The sequence below is a fragment of the Euwallacea similis genome, chromosome 32 (assembly GCF_039881205.1).
Source record: "Euwallacea similis isolate ESF13 chromosome 32, ESF131.1, whole genome shotgun sequence".
In the NCBI taxonomy this organism is placed as follows: domain Eukaryota; kingdom Metazoa; phylum Arthropoda; class Insecta; order Coleoptera; family Curculionidae; genus Euwallacea; species Euwallacea similis.
In genome coordinates this window covers 1,761,247-1,778,294 of record NC_089640.1, presented here as the reverse complement: position 1 = coordinate 1,778,294, position 17,048 = coordinate 1,761,247, and the positions used below count along the sequence as shown (strand labels likewise).

The window sequence follows — 17,048 nt, the reverse complement described above, 5'->3', positions numbered from 1 at the left end:
ACTCCAATAGACCATTAAGATTAATAGTTGAAAGATTTGAGGGAGTATGCGTGAAAGAGGTTTGAACGTTTTTTTTGTTATTGTGCAGGTAGATTTAACCAAAATTGGAGACCAGTAGAAAGAGGATTTCAGTTTCTTCCCCTTTTGAAATTTCAGAGCTTAATAAAAGTTCTTTGTTCTGGACGAAGCCATTATACGTGTTGGAAACAAAGTTGGCTAAACTTTAGCCCCAATATGAGCGTGAGGCTAACCGGCTACCAGGCACGGTGTTTTTCTTAAATTTCGGCATTAAATGCAGATTTCCCTCTGTGGCTTCCATTAATTTGGAACAGTTGACAAAGTTTGTAGAGGAAATTGGAATTTGTCCTCTAGTGATGAAAAGTCTCTTCGAAGTTGCAAATAGAGAAGTGGCATAGTAGAAATTATTACGCTTTTGTAGTAAGATTTTACACAAAATTCGTATCGAGAATATTAGAAATGTATATTTTTAATATGTATTTGTTTATGGCACTTTTGTATAATTACAACGATTTCATTTTTTCTTATTTTGCAATTTTAAGTTATAGTCGTTTGTACCAAAGTTTCTGGAATATTCTGTATATAATGTTGTATTATCCGGAATGATTCTCTCTAGGAGTGAAAATCGAGAATTTCCAGATGCGCGAAAGTAAAGCGTCATTAGCCCTAGAACTTGTGGAAATTCGGGGAATTACATTAAAGCGCGATTTGAGGCTTAGTTTCACTGGAAAGAGATCATCTTCCCGCTTATTACATACTAAAATATTTCCATTGTCTTCAGATTGATTATAGGCTTACGCTTATTCTAGGGTAATTGTTCTGTTGGAAGCTTGGCAATAATTCTAAAGAAAAAAACTTTCATGGAGAAAATTTAAATTTGGAACATATAAAATAATTCGGACGAATCATGATTTCATAGTAATTTCAGAAGAAGCTCTGTTATCTTTCCTTCTCTCCAACTCCAAATCCTCGTACAAAAAAGATGCCAATTATCCGTTCAAGTGCTATTTCGCTTTGCACGAGGAAAAGAACAGGGAAAACACCTTTTTGTTGAACAAGGCAATATCGAGGACAATGCCCAACTTAATTGGGTTTCCCTGTATCAGGTTTCTTCCTTTTAAGCTTTATTATTATTGTTAAGTATTAAAACGTTGCTGCTCACAACAGAAAAATCAACCCATTTTTATAAATACGCGAACTAATGGGATTCTACTTTAAGCATTTAGTAATCCTGGAAAATTGTTGTTGGGACTGCTGGTTTCCTATTTCAACATTTTTAGGTCACACACAAAAAAACCATTTCCCAAATGAAAGAGTATGGTAAAAATAAAGTTCCTGTAAAAAATGTCACGTTCGCGATTGTAGTTAACCTTCAAATAATTCCCTTCTGCATTCACAGTGGCCAATCGATGAGCTGGCAAAGTTTCAAATAAACCTGGCAACACAAAGAAATAGCAGGTGTCGATCTTTCGGCCTTGCAAAAGGTCAGAGTTAAAGCCATTAGAGAATGAAAAATCCAGCTCTAACTGTTATGAGGAGGTTAATAAAAATTTCTTTTTAAAGGTCAGAATGATCCTTAGCAGTATTACAAGTGGAGGCAACATTTTCTCCTAATGAGGCTCTCCTCGTAGCCCTATAAAACGGCACCTGCTTTCCATAGGTACACTAATCCTGAAATGTAATTTTACGACACACCCGGACGCGCCCGTAAATCCCAGACGCTAATTACGGTCTCGTCACTAACACTCTCCAGATCTTTGTGGAAACACATCTCTTAGGAAATCTCCAGGGGAATTTTCCCTAATACCTGTTTGTATCTTGAACGGTGCTTGTAGTGCCGTGTAATCTCGCCCAGACTGCAAAGTTAGATGTAGTCTCGGATGTAGCAGTTCGAATTCGCCACGTTTAGGGGCCCCTTAATGCATTCCAATTTGAGGTTTGATTGCTCTGCAATCTCAGGTCGCCACTTGGCAAAAATGTTGAAGATGTAATATTTTGTATTCGTTTTTAAGGTAGGTCAGGTTAGAAAACGCAAGTTTATGCACATTGGTGATATAATGATGATAGTTGTTTACTGTGTCATTATGATGTCCATGATATATCTGCTGATGTTACCGCATTCTAATGACTAGTATCACCAATTAAACTTTCTTAAAATATGTGACAAATATGGTATTTAGAAAACTATATCAGTTATTATTATTTAAGAATAGACCAAGAGAATTTAATACAAGCACCACAGCTTCCCTAGTTTAACGGACTACTTTGAATTGAATAGAATGGGATTTCGGTCAGTTGCGGTTAAATTATGTTCGTCCCTTCTTATCTCATGATAAACGATGGGATACATCTATGTACAGGATCTATGTATATCCACTGAATAAAAGTATCTGTCTAACGTCTAAAGGGAGCGAAAGACGCGTCCTTATTGTTAAGCCACTGATATTTTCCTTATGGGGATTGGAACTGTGTGACTCATAGATTTCGTCAAGAGCATTTTGCTAGGCTTCCGAATAGTCTTACACTTTGTATTGATTTTAAGCCACACAGGTACAACGTAATTATTAATATTCCAATCCTAATCTCTGGAAATCCGCTTGAATGTCGTAACAATTCCAAATGCAAATGTTCAGAGAGATTCACGTAACGCAGTTAATTTCGGGCACATGTCAGGCGAAACAAAATTCCTGACGTTATATCGTACATGTCCGACATGAATGCGAGTTTTAGCTCTGCTGGATTGCGATATGGATTACTATAGGTATTAGCTACTATTTCATACGATTTACCATCAAATTGGCATCAAATAGATGAAGGTTGGGAACTCAACCCTGATGGAATATTAGAGTAGATAAGCCAAGTCTCAATTTGCAGTTTTGTTCCGCAAAGCATTCAATTTGCCCTAAAACCTGCAGCAGCTGCACCACACAAATTATTTACTAAACCTGCAAATTGAATTTCCCGATATTTGTGGTTTAATTACAGGAAGCTTCCGCTTTACTTGTGTTCATTAATACATATTAACTCTACTAGTTTGCTGCTTTCAGCAATGGCGATTCTAACGTTATCTACCTTGAAACTGAATTCTGGTTTGGAACGTGTGACACTGAGCATGCAAATCGCTTCTAAGTTCGTAGGTCACGAAAGCATCGCCATCGATTCGAGTTATTAATACAGTTATTTAGTTATTCAACCGAAATTTCAAAATTTAGTTCATTATTTATTTATCTATTATAGGCAAGACACCTACAGGATATCCCAATTAAAACAGTGCACTTGAAATATTTTCGATGCAAGAGATTCATTAAGCTCTTGCACGAGATGAATCTTATAGGGATTGAATCAATGCTTTTTTAAGATCTTCTGAAGACTATTACTTGGAATTATTGAAGTTGCATCTAATTTTCTAATGCTGGAAATAGGCTGTAATCCAATGTGTCCCAAAATTGCACCCTCTGCAATTTCATTAGCAACAGTGTGTCGCCTTTCATGTTTTTTTGTTAGCAACAGATCCAGTCTCCATGAGTTTATATATTAAATTTATCACGTAGGGGTGGCCGGGATTTTTACCGGAATGCTTTTCATTGAAAATTCTTGCAGTAACCCGAGCCATGTCATTGCTTTTAAAATAGAAAGTGACAATTTCAATTCTTTCTGCAGTGGTTTAAACCATGATTTAAATCGTTTGGTTTAAAGTAGCGCATAATAACATATCAACGAATTTCACTGTCTACACTATTCTGGTTAGCGTAAAATTTTAAATTCCAACACCTTATCAAGTTTTCGGTGTTAAATATCCTTTTTTCGAAATTTAATTCTCCGGTAAGTTTATTATTATTATTATTTTGTTTTTTCACGCAGAACCAACAAAAAAATCACCACGGTTGTAAAGAGAATTGAAATACCTTCAAAATGGTGTACCACTTGACCCCCCGTGCCATTTAAAATTCTCGAAAATGGTTACTACCCCGTGTAGGAGATGAATCTACATCCATAACTTAAGTCCAAAAGATGTCCCCTTTGAAAACAAAATCGACCTGTCCCGAGGTTTTCCGGAAAGACTTCTTGCATCGAAAATATTTCAGGTGGACTGTTTTAATTTTGACATCCTGTATAACAATGTCACATAGAGTTATAAAGTTTGAACGTCCTACTCTCAGTTTCAGGATTTGGATCTATGTATAAATCATACATAACTTATAATCGGATGTGATCTTTATAGAAAGATTTTAACACTGATTTTGAGACTTTTCGGTTAATGAATATTAATGCTAAATGCTAAAAATTCCTGTGGGGGACCGGAAAGTAATTTCCGCAGGCGGGATATTATGCCCAACTTCTCCTTTAGGAAACTGCTAGTTATTTCTAACTAAAACTCGAAAACTAGCCTCCCTTTTTCATTCTGAATACTACATATACATTTTAAATATTTTGTTAATGTCAGATAACAGTAAATGTTAAAATTTGGTTTCTGAAAGCTGATAAATGAATGTGTCGAATACACATTTTTATTTCTGAATTTATGTGTTCCAACTAACATGAACTAACTTAAATTAACCCCATGACGATAAACCGGACTTTTCTTAATATTTTCCTGTTTATCCTGGATAAGTTTAAATTAATCAATTTGAGCTATACAAATCTCATATGTTACACCTGAGAATGTATTCAGTGATTCTCACTCTCTTCATGAATGATGTAAATAACCTCACATTCCAACTTTGCACCTTTTCGTAGGTATCCCTAGATATTCTAGCTGTCTTGAAGTAGAATACTACTTCCCAATAATAGGAAAACTTTTGTTGCCCAAAATTTATTAGTTGTTATTCGAAACCTCTCGAAGGTTACACTATGAACTATCTAGGGGGATGGTAAACAGATTGGAACTGAAAAGGGCATGACAATGATGTGGGTATGCACAAGAAGCAGTGCCAGATCCAATAAACTTTTGAAGATTAATAGTTTGAGAATTTCTGGTGCAAAACTTTAAAAAAAGTTGAATGTAGGAAAAACCCAGCGCATAAATATTTTTATGAAAACGAAGCAGGAAGGCAAATCCCTAGTTTTTTTCCACACAAAAGCCCATTGCGGCAGCTACTGGAAATAGTTCTCGCCTTCTGAATACGCTAGCTTAATAAAGCTTTCCGGCCTTTTGTGTCACGTCTCACCCATTGTATTTGGGCAACATAAAGTAACTGTATTTTGACCTTAGAAATTAAACTCGGAGAAACTAATTGAAACATGCGAAAAAGCAAAGACAATACAGTACCTACTCCATCAATTTTGAGGTCAAATTCAAGATTAAATATATCGTGAACTACTAACTTGATTTAATTTATTTTCCATTAATGAAAGTTCAAAAATTTTATCATAAGGATTATCGATGATTTTGTGAGGTGTTTAATTTCATGTTTCATGATTGAGATTTATCTCAAAATCTTAGAATGATGTGAGAAGGCTCTGATTAATTTTATAAGATTTCATCCTGTACCAAAAAGGTTTTATTCGTATTTGATAGTTTGGAAGAGTTTGTTCATGAGTGCACAAACCTCCCTTTTCGACTACATGAAACATTGTTAATCAAGCCCCCTAGGACGCTTCTGCAATTCGCATTTCACAAATTACAAATTGCCAGCTATTCCCAGCCCTCTTTCACAATCCAAACAAACTTTCAACCTTAATCTGAATGCATTTTATGCGGAACAAACCCCCCATTTAATTAAAACTCTCGGGCCCTTTCTTGTCGCCAATATTGTTTTACTAAACAGGCAATTTCTTTTGCAGACGACGTGCCTCGTCTGGATATCTCGAACCTGGAAAATGGCTACCATGGTATCGTAAAGGAGAATGAAACTGTCGTTGAGGTCACTCCTCCAATCAGGGCTGTGGGAGTCGAAGTGTGTCGGTTCCGGATTGTGAACAAACACCATGGTGAGGCTCCTTTTGAGATCGAACTTCGGGAAGACGGACACGCCGAATTGAGGGCGAGAAGGAGCCTCAATTGCGAGAAAAGGAAGAATTATAAGTTTGATATTGCGGCAGTAGGGTGCAATGGAAAACAAAGTGTCAGGTGAGGAAAAAATGTATTCGAATTAGGTGTAGAGTTTAACATCAACTTATGGCATACAACCGAGTTTATGTGATACCTTCACGATTTATTGCCATAACATACCTAACTTTAAGGAACTTCCACAAATCTCGAAATTAGCTGATGACGTCAGGCGCATTGAAACGTGGGAGTTAATGACCGTAATTATAAGTTGTCTCTTGATCCGTCACATTACTCCGCATCTGACGATTTTAAAGCGCAATTTATGGCAAAGCGAATCGAAAATTTAACATTGACGAAACTTGTAATGAAGTTTCCGCTAAACTAACTTCAGCTTTCAGAGCGATTTAATCAGATATCATTCATTTATTAAAAGGAAAAGAGTGAGCCAAAAGTTCTGTTTCTAGATTTGCCCTGAATTATTGGAGGTGTTCGGTCTATCGGAATCGTATTGTCTTGGGGGTTTGTTATAAACACAAATTAAATCGGAGATTTGAGTTAAACGAGTATTTTCTTTATAAAAGTTCTGTAGAGCCGAGAATTAGGATGGTTTTATTAAGACTCGGTATTATAATTATGAACAGAGTAGAAGAATAAAAATCGATGGTTTATTCAAGCATATCAATGCAAATATTTGTAATTACCAGTCAATTGATTATTAATTTTATTATTCTTGTTGTCTATGTAAATGTCTATAAATGAATGCAGTTTTGTGTGTGGTCCCTTCGCATAGGAATATTTAGGCATTTTTGCCGAAGACGGCCGTGGATCGCCACAACGGCAGGAAAAAATTGAACACTCACACGGCTTCAAGGAAGTGTGACGCATCAAATATCCCTGGGCCAACCTAAAAATGTCGATTGCGCCGCGACGCCGATTTGAAGGTGAAAAGTGTAAATCGATGCATCGGGTCTCTCTGTACCTAAATCGTCAAATTTCTTTAATAAGTTGTTTTGCGTATTGTCTGTAAACGTTGGGATTATTTTGGTATTGTTGCCGAAAGTGGTTCCGGGCCGTGATACGATGGTTGAAAACAATTCAATTATTCAAACAATTGTTCAACAACAGTTCAAATCCAGGACAGGAGTGTAGAGATAACAAATTAAGTGTTATAACGACATTTAATAATGATAATATTGAAATGTAAAATACACTAAGTGAAATAAAGATTCGAGAAAAATATCAACTAATCAAGTTTATGATAAACTAAAAATGTTCACAAAATTCTAGCCCTAACGTTTTAAAATGGAACTTGATAAGATTTGAAAAGTAATTTAAATTGATATACATGTAATGATCAATGTGACCTGAAGATATTTAAATACCATTGAATTACATCCATAATAATTTGCATTCATTTGAATCTACAACGACAATGACGCTAGAGTGCCAGCTTAACAATGCAACACATGCTTTATTATAATCTGAAATGTATTGAAATTTACCATCGCCAGAGACATAACTAAAGGGAAATGGAGTTGGATGAGAACATTTTATCCCTGTTTTTGCATGAAACCCCCCTTGTCATAAAACCAAACGACCGGAAAGGTCATTTCTTAAGAAGTAAAACGGTAACGAACTGAGCATTTTTAAGAAGAAAGAAATTATACCTATTTTTATACGACCTAGACAATACCAATGATATGAGAATTATTTGCGTGTGCAGTGGGTTTTAAAAACAATTTTCCTTCAGCGCCAAAGGACATGCCGTGGAAGGGCAATTTTCCATTATTGAAAAATCGGGACTGTAACGGGAAATTGTCTGTTGACCCTTTTACGTTTGAAAATCGTGTTTGCGTAAAGAGTAAAGACTAGACGTTCATAAAATCAGAGGTCTAAGTGAGATTAAGTCAAGGAGCAATCATCACAGTTCCTCATTTCGTGGATATTTTAGGAGGAGCGAAATATATAAATACTCATTTGAATGCAACCACATTCTTATCAATAAGGTAGGTACTGTATTGCAATATAAATCGTGTCCCAAGTTTCTCAATTAAGTTTTTATTTAGAGACAGTGTAAGTGGATTTTAGATTGAAGTTTTTAATTAAAAAGCGATAGAAAAGCAGTCTCCTGTGTAGCAAACTTAATTAAAACAGCCTTTATGTAATTAAAGTTGGCTGTAGCCTTTAAAATTTCAATAATTTGCGGTGATTCAGGATTGCAACTAATTAAATATAGGTGCTGTGTATTGTTTCTATATTTCTTGCAAGATTTTAATTCAATATTTATTGAAAATTTTGAGGATGATCGTTATTTTTCAACACCAGTGATACAGTCATGTAATCGCAACAAAAGACCTGTTTTTAAATTTTTGTAAATATCACATTCCCGATGACACAATTTCCAATAAACAAAGTTTAGTCACATTTAAAATTCGGCCCGAAAAGCATCAAAAGCAAATTTGAATAAAAGAACTTTTAAATGAGTTTCATTTCGGGGAAGTTTTGGGGTTTTAGTTAGCCCCACTACACATGCACCCCGTTTTATTGTTAGTTTTCCGGTCCTGATGGGAGCTCTAAAGCCACAGTAAAAATTGCTCCCGATTTTTGAGCTTTAAAAAGTTCAGTAGTTGCTGTAATTGATAAACTTTACCATCGTTATTTTTAGTTTGAGTGCGGTCGAAGCCGAAGCTCGTTAGTTGTATTGGAGTTGTAAGAGCTTTGGTGGATTTTTTTTAAATTAGTTTTCTAAACCAGGGCTTGTTGTTCCGCTGTAACATTTCTTCTATCCCTCCAGTTTGGCGGTTAAAACATTTTAAATTGTGCCCAGTTCTGAAATAGAATCGCAACCTCTAAATGGTGACCAAAAATTGGCATCTGGTAGTATGAACATAGTGACTAATAGTAAAACGACAACTCTTTATTCTTTGGTTTAAAAATAATATGCTCAATCCTGTCTTGAATGAGACTTGTTTACACATGATATCTTCAGGTAAATAAGTTCATTAAAGTATTGCAACGCAATGAATTTTTAACTTTTGTTGATTCTCAATGACCCTATTTCGTTTTCACAATTTCCTATTGCTGCAATATTTCCGCTTCAATGATGACGTACTGTGGACTTGCTGTGTAAAGAGCACACACATATAACTAAATGTAAAGTACTGGCAAAATAAGGAGTTTAATATAACTCTGTAATACGAAATTTCTGTATTGTTTATACCTTGATAGTCATTAGTTAAGCACGCAAGAAAATACTGCAGCATTTTTGCCAAATTCTATATAACAACAATCTAGATAATAAAAGATTAGAATTCTGTGTAGAACTTATATTTTCAAGAATTATTTAGACTAAGTTAAACTTATTGTATCAACAAAGATTTATTAATACCCACCTCATCATCATTTTGCCGGCAATGTAGAGTCGCCGTGCAGTACGTAACACTTTGAATAACAAATCGCTAGCATGTAATATGTAGGTTACGTTACGGGGAGTACTAAAATCACGGCAATTTATCACCACCTTGACGTCTTTTGTGAATAGCAAAAGGTAGGGATTTTCTCGGCAATTTTTGGATAAACGCAAGGTTCGTCGTTTTATCGTGAAAGTTATAAATGGCCCGGAAGCAGCAAAAAGACAGTTTTTTAGACGAGATTTTGTAAATATCATTTTTTCCCGTCGAAGCCTCCAGATTTAATTTGTCACTTTCCTGACATGAAGTTTGCAGAATAAGTGCATAATGGAGTTAAGGTGCGTATAAACCTGCAGTTTGTGCTATAATTTAAAATTATTGTACAATAGCAAAATCAAATAGTAAATGCCCATTTTCGGGGACTACAAGTTTGGCAATTTCACGTAGTAAAATGTATAGAAGAAAATAACCAAATTTTCAAATCGCCCTAACTGCTTTTGAAACTACATCATGCTAATAATCTATAATACAATTTTTTGTACATATGTATATATAAAGATACATATCGACTTAAAATTTTCACTAACCTATATTCAAAATTGTATCATATGTGGTTTATTCTACTTATTGAAACTCAAAGAGCAGAAGAGCGTTTTTCAATCGCATAGTATCCTGGTGAAAACTCTGCACTACGAAGCTCAAAGCTTCTTGAATTGATGTTTATTTTCTGGCTCACCGAGTGTGCAAATTTCAATTTGATTTGCAGATTTTCTCTCGTAACAAACGATTTTGAGGTATAAAAAATTTTATTTCAAGTTATATAAGGGAAAATTGAAGCGGGTGAAAACTGAATTTTACTCTGATTCTCGTGGAAAAGTCCAAATTCCAACCAACCCAAAAACATTTCTCAGAGAGTACTTCTCATTTACTCCCAAAACAGAAAAGGAAAATGTTAGCCATAGAGTTTGATGAATTAGGAAAACCTTGCCAATTAGGAAATTACATAAAAATGTGCCATTAAATAATGAAATATAATAAAAATTATCGATTTATTTTAGAACAATATGCGTGAATTATCAGTGTCGCGCAGTTAATATGATCAGTTTGGTTATTTTCTAAAATCAGCAATAACCTGACAAACGTTTATCTGTTGTTGTCAAATATTACAGTTATCATCAAAGAGTCATTGACATATTGAATTAATAGTGAACATGGCAAGATTAACCATATTTTATATCGTATCGAACATCTCAAGGCCAATGTAAAAATGATGGTTGAGCTATAATTTCCTACCTGAACAAATAAATGCAGTTTTGTTATGGACGACTTTAGTATTTTTGCGGAATTCATCGCGAAAAGTACAGTTGCTTGAGTTCGGGACTGTGGCGCAGATAACAGACTCCAACTGTCAAAAGTAACACCCAATGAACAAAATGTTAATCAATTGTCACTAAAAAATTGACATGGGTTTTAATGAGGAACGAATGTTGTTCCCAAATAGAATAAAAAAAGAATCTATTACTGTGGCTACAGTTTTTAACATGGTGAACAGGTAATGGATGAAATTCTCTCTCTCTCATAATTCCCTCTTCAACCAGAAAACAGCAAATTTTATTTCACACCACATTGCTCCAAAACATCTACATCCAGAAATTTCATTTCTCTGTCGAGCAAGTTTTATTACACAGGCAAAATATCCATATTACGTCCGTTTTTCCAAATGAAACTAAGTTGCGGGAAATTAAGTGCGGTGTCGGTGTATATTTCATACCAGCACCGGGTGCATAAAAGGGCATTTAAGTTTGACCATTCGCACCACTTATCTTAATGGGCCTCATTTCACTGCCCGCTGAAAAATTCACACATTTTACTCATGCCTCGTAGTCTGGCCGAGGTTTTTTAGTTATTTATGTTGGCCAGGGTTGTTGGACACTGCCCCCAACGGGGTAATACGGAATTAGTTAAGTGGGAGTTTTAATTGTGTAAAGGTGTTGAGTAAAATAGCTCTGATTGCAGATAATTAATGAACGATTCTCCGAACGATCTACATATACTCTGAGGAGGCTTTTCTATAGAATAGGGAATGGGTATTTCTTCAAGGACATTTTGCGAAGCCACTTATCTCGACTACTCTATGCTGAAAATGCCTTTTTGCGTCCTATTGAAGTTGTTATTCACGAGGTTCGGAAATCCATATGGCGAAGCTAATATTTCTGACTCGGTATTCTTTCTCCATTTCTTCTTTCCGTCCATTTTAATACTACACGAAAATAAATCATAAAAGAGGATCAAATAAAACGATTTCCTTTTTTATGGTGGTTCTGAATGGAGGGCACATGCATCAAATAACGGTGTAGTCAGATTATATAACAGATATGAATCCGACGTTAAATCTTGTCATTTTCCAGTAAATATCAAAGATAAGTGCTTTTTGGGTCTATGTCAAGGTTCAGTGATAACAAAGCGAAACCGGAGTCACCTAATAAGGGTAAAGAAGTCTCCCTGGAACTTCCTAATCAACTGCAAAGTTTTAAAACGAGCAGAAGTTTTAAAATTAACCCTTTCCCGCAACTTTGAAGCCGAGAGAGTTAACGGGAGGTTAATTATCGTTAGACCTTTTTTAAGCCCTTAATTACATTGTTTGACGAACGTTTTGGGAAAATTTACTACAATAACACAAAGAATATTTTAAAATTGTTTGATCTCATGTCTTATAATAAATATGTTCTGCTAACCCAACAATGCTGAAATTACACAACGATAGAGGTAATGGTGCTGTAAATCATCCCAAAACAAAATTTCCCAAGTAATATAAATTCCTGGAACAAATTTCAAGAATTTACACAGTTAACTAAATCCGAAAACTGCCACATAAAGTTGGAAGAAGCGCTTTATCCATACCTGCAACTTGCCTGTAAATCAAACACTAAGAACCGAAGTTGTAATCACTCCCTCTCTCTCTTTCTTCCTCAATCTGAGCAACGAGGCTTCTATTGCTACATTTCAAAAATCAGCGAAACAAAAGTTTCGACGTAATTTATCACACATATTGAACATTTTACGATTAAGGGCATCAAATGAACACTAAAAGCGGTAATATTTGCAGTTTACGATTATGAGACCGCCCCAGGGTCCGCTGAAACAAGGAGTTTCGCGCCAGGATGTAACAAAAATTACGACACCCTTTATGTGTTTTTGTGTTGTCTAATAAGTGGGAAAGGTTAAAATGTCCCCGGTTTCCTTTATATTCTTTATATTATAAATCTGACTGAGAGAGTTATTTTTAAATTGAAAATTTGAATTCTAACCAAGAAAACAATGAAATTGCTTGAACTGTAGACTGTACTTGTAACTGTATTTTTATTATTATTTCTTTATCAAGCAGCTTGATGTTGGTAATTAGTTTTGTTTGTTAGTTGAAGTAGTTGTCAGTTAGCTCTGACGTGCAAAGAAAATAATAATAGATTATACATCCAGGTGTAAGAAAGTGTTTCTTTTCTGTCGAGAACAAAAGATAGCCAACCGAGGCGTATAGCGCTGAGGTGAGTTATTGTTCGAGACAGACGAAGAATACTTTCGGATGACAAGAGAATAAAAAAGAAAATATAGGAAAATATACTATAAGACCAGGATGGCGATTCTCAATCCTACTTCTATGGGAGGGATTCCGTGTGGTTTCGATTATTGATATTGTAATGGGTCGAATGCCATCAGAAAGCCTCGAATTTTTCTGAGCCATGTAATTTATTGTATTTGTATAAAATGCCAAGAAATACTTTTAAATTAATGAAATTTCCAGAGGCGCATATATCCCGGAATGGTCTCAAAAATTGCCGTGTTGCTCGTCTAGCATGCTATGAATGTCAATTTCGTATTGAATGCAATATTTGAATTCAATTGTTTTCGTCAGTCACATTGCCGTCAATAACATTTCGATTTTTGTAAACGAAAACATTAAACTGCGATTTTGTGTTTACCTTGGTGTTTTATAGACCACTAAATCAGTTTGACGTTTATTCTTTATGTCCGAGAAATCCCTTCGCAGTCCTTAATATTAATACGTTTACTCGGCGTAGACCACTTTCGACCAAGGAACGAAATGAACTAATTTGAATACATGTGCATTTACACTGTAGTTTTGAAGGACCTTTTTATTGCAAGTAAATGTTGCTTCGTACTCCTGAAATCTGTACGTGAACTCATACTGGAATGTTTACAGCATAAAAAAAGATTATTTGGTCCATCCCATTTACTTCAAACCAAATATTTGATCCTTGCAGCGTAATCGTACTAAATTATCCTTTTCTTCTCCTGCTCCTCTTGCTTACAAATATTTCTCAATTTATTTGGTCTCAACTTCCACTGCTGAACTTTTGCCTGATGTCCAATTTATTATTATTAATCCATTACTAACAACCGTAATTTATAGATGGCGAATCTGAAACCGTCAGACTGGCCCCATTAATCAAGCTGGTAAAGAAAGACGTCCGGTTTGATTGGATCTCTAATACCTTTTGTCGCAGGCCCTTTTATTAAGTAGTTGTCCATTAAGTTAGGAGACAATTTATGACAAAATTCAATGGTTAATTATTAGGGTTATTGGAAAATATGCTTACAAATATATGTATCATGTTCCGAAAGTGTTTATTGGGTTTCGGGCTTTACAAAATAACAAACCATGAACTAAACGTTCACCTTCGGGCCACCCTGAGTTTGTACTCTTAAAGACACTGTTTACGATACATTGAATAATATTATAGGTGATGAACAAGCAACTTCGAGAAAACGAAAAATTTACGAGACAAATCGAATAAGCATCGCAATAATAATACCTTTCCTCAAACTTAAACATATGCGGCTGTGGGCCCAACGACGGATTGGGACGTTATTTCGTTGACCTCGCTTTGATACGTTTATATACACGGATCTTAACAATATGTATTTTGTTAACCCTAATCGACTTAAACTAGGAAAAGCGTAGTTTACAATGAACTTCTTGGCTCTATTAGACTGACAACGACAAGAAATACGAGAGGAAATAAAAAGGCAATTTACAATTCCCATCATCACATTCTCCGACAATTCTACTTCCCTTTAACTACAAACGATGGGGAGAACTCGACCAAATTACATATTATACTGCAGCACCTTTAATTCCGTCTGAGGGAATTCAGTTATACCACTATCCTTTTGATTACCAACAGTAATTTCTCTCTTTCTGCAATCCAGAACAAGCGTAATGAAAAGGAATACATAACCAACCGCAAATAAATGGACAAACTTGAAGGGTTAAATTATATTCTACACACTCTATTTGACTGCAGCCACTGGAGGAGGATCAGGATTTATGGCATATGCGCCTTGAAGAAGACTACTTTGGACTTAAAAATAGTCGGATTTCCTCCATATGGAAGAGCATATTTATAGGGATACAGAGTCTGTCACGGTGAATTACACAATACAAGCGCCCGAATAGGCTGGATACGCCTTTTGTTCATTTCTGGCTCGGTTTCACGAGTTCGCTTCAATATTAGTTTGCAACTTTTGTCTGAAAGTCCCCTCGAAATGGAAAATAAGCCATTTTATGCAGATCTGGGTCGGGCTGTATCGGGTGCGGGAAATGCATTAGGATTCAAAAGATAAAACGCTCTCGCCTAATATTGTTCCGCACGAACAAAAACTACTTTAGATCTGCCTCTAGCTGCTCCAATTTGAACTTAAATCGACTCTGTGGGTAATGCAGAGGGTTCTTTCAGATGTAGAGCGAAAGATATTAGAGTGGAAACGGTTGGTTGGATGGAATGGTTGTTTTTCTTGGGGACTGCCAGGCTTGTAGGATGTAATAGCCAAATACTTGCGAAAACTTCTATAATATCACGTTAAATCATGAGGGAAACAGAAAAGAGAACATCGAGGTAATATTAAAGGTATATGGGGTTTACTGAATTGCAATTGCGAAACTCTTCACCTTATTGCTCTATGTTGAGAAACAATACTGTAATGTTTGCAACCACCCTGTATAAGTATGATTTTAATACAAAATCAGTTTTTTTGAAGAAAAAAAAAGAAGAGTGTTGAGTTTTGTGCAGTAAAGCCCTCACTGCTTTAATAATGATATATTTCTTGGTTATATGGAAATAGAAACAGGCTGGAACCAATTAACAGCTCGTTATACGTTTCAAGTTACTTAAAGCCTTAAAAGCGAACTTGTTTACGAAATATGTAGCTTTCTGGTGCAAAAGTAAGACTGCTTATTAAAAGTAAGCACGTGACATGCAAAGCATGAGAAAACGGGTAAATTGGCAAAGAGCGAGAAAACACGATCGAAAGAAATTGTCTTAAATGAAAATAACAAGTACAAACGTACATTTAGTTGAAGAGTGAACATATGGCACTTCAAATACAGAGTTTTGATGGGATGTTCTTAGAGAGGATCATTGAATTAATTCCTAATGATTTTATCGAAGGGACTCACTACGGAACATACGTCCCATGCAAAACTTCCATTTATCTTTCTCCTAAACACCTTGAGAACCGCCATTGAATTGAGAAGAATGTGACCTATTTTCCAGTTTAGCGCCTCTATAATAAACCTGAAGTTGCATTGCTATTTACTTTACCAGATGGCAATGCTGATTGGAATACTTCCAGAATTTGCAATATTTAGAGGAAATTGATTGTAGAATACCTTAATGAAAAAAGGTATTGTTGCTATTTTCCATGAACGTTGCAAATAAGGAACATCTTCTCACAACAAAGACCTCGCCGAAGGCGAACCTTTTGTCCCCTGTACTGCTTGTTTCTGAGTCTCACACAGATTTGCCTCAATATTAGTTTTAAGCCCTTTGTTTTAGAGAGGAAAATACTTTGTGGATAGAGCCTTAGGGCCATTCTTGTATTTTATAAGCCTGTAAAACACGGATGCATATCAATACGGATTTCTTTCATCTACAGCAGCTTTTTTTATCTTTGTCTTCGATTGAAACATTTTTAGATTTGGACTTTAATATCTAAGGCGTTGTTTGCTTCGATATTTCTACCTGTTATATTAAAGCCGTTTCCTCGGGTTTTCTTATCGTCCGAAGGAATGAAAAACGATCGTAAAAGGAAACAAAATCGAGGAAATATTTCATGTTTCTTGATTTCTTACCGGAACGTGTTGAAGCCGATAGGACGAATATTTTCAAGTTTTCTGACATTTCAAATAGTTTCTACTGTCAATTTCAGATGACGATGATTTGACCAAACAAAACAACTAATTTCCTATTGTAACCGTCGACAAAGACCCAAATTGAAAGCGGATGACAAAAGGCCGCAACCTCTTTGTTACCATCTCTTTAGACTTCCCATTGATATCCGTCAGGGTCTCGAGAATTAACGGGGATGATTTTTTAAATGAAAAGTTAACAAACGACGAGTTTTTCTTTATAGCAAGTCCATAACGGGCAATTTCATATTTCCATGAGCCCCGCTCAAATTTAATTTGGATTTTGTTACGGAGCCAGGCTTCTCGACGAGCTTGAACAACAGAAGTTTTATCTTAACTCTCAACACAACAACATTGTAAAAATTCGCCCTATTTTCGAGTCTAATGCACTTTTACAACTTCATGTAACGCCTTATAATAT

The 17,048-nt window shown here is 35.5% G+C and overlaps 1 protein-coding gene across 2 annotated transcripts in view; it reads left to right on the top strand.

The window, feature by feature from the left end:
- The window catches only part of Cals (calsyntenin-1), a 57,515-nt gene that overhangs the window by 17,024 nt on the left and 23,443 nt on the right, over nt 1-17,048 (top strand). For both annotated transcript variants that reach the window (XM_066403948.1, XM_066403947.1), the window contains exon 2: nt 5,803-6,088. In XM_066403948.1, coding sequence (XP_066260045.1) covers nt 5,803-6,088 — 286 coding nt within the window. The remainder of the gene's footprint in view (nt 1-5,802; nt 6,089-17,048) is intronic.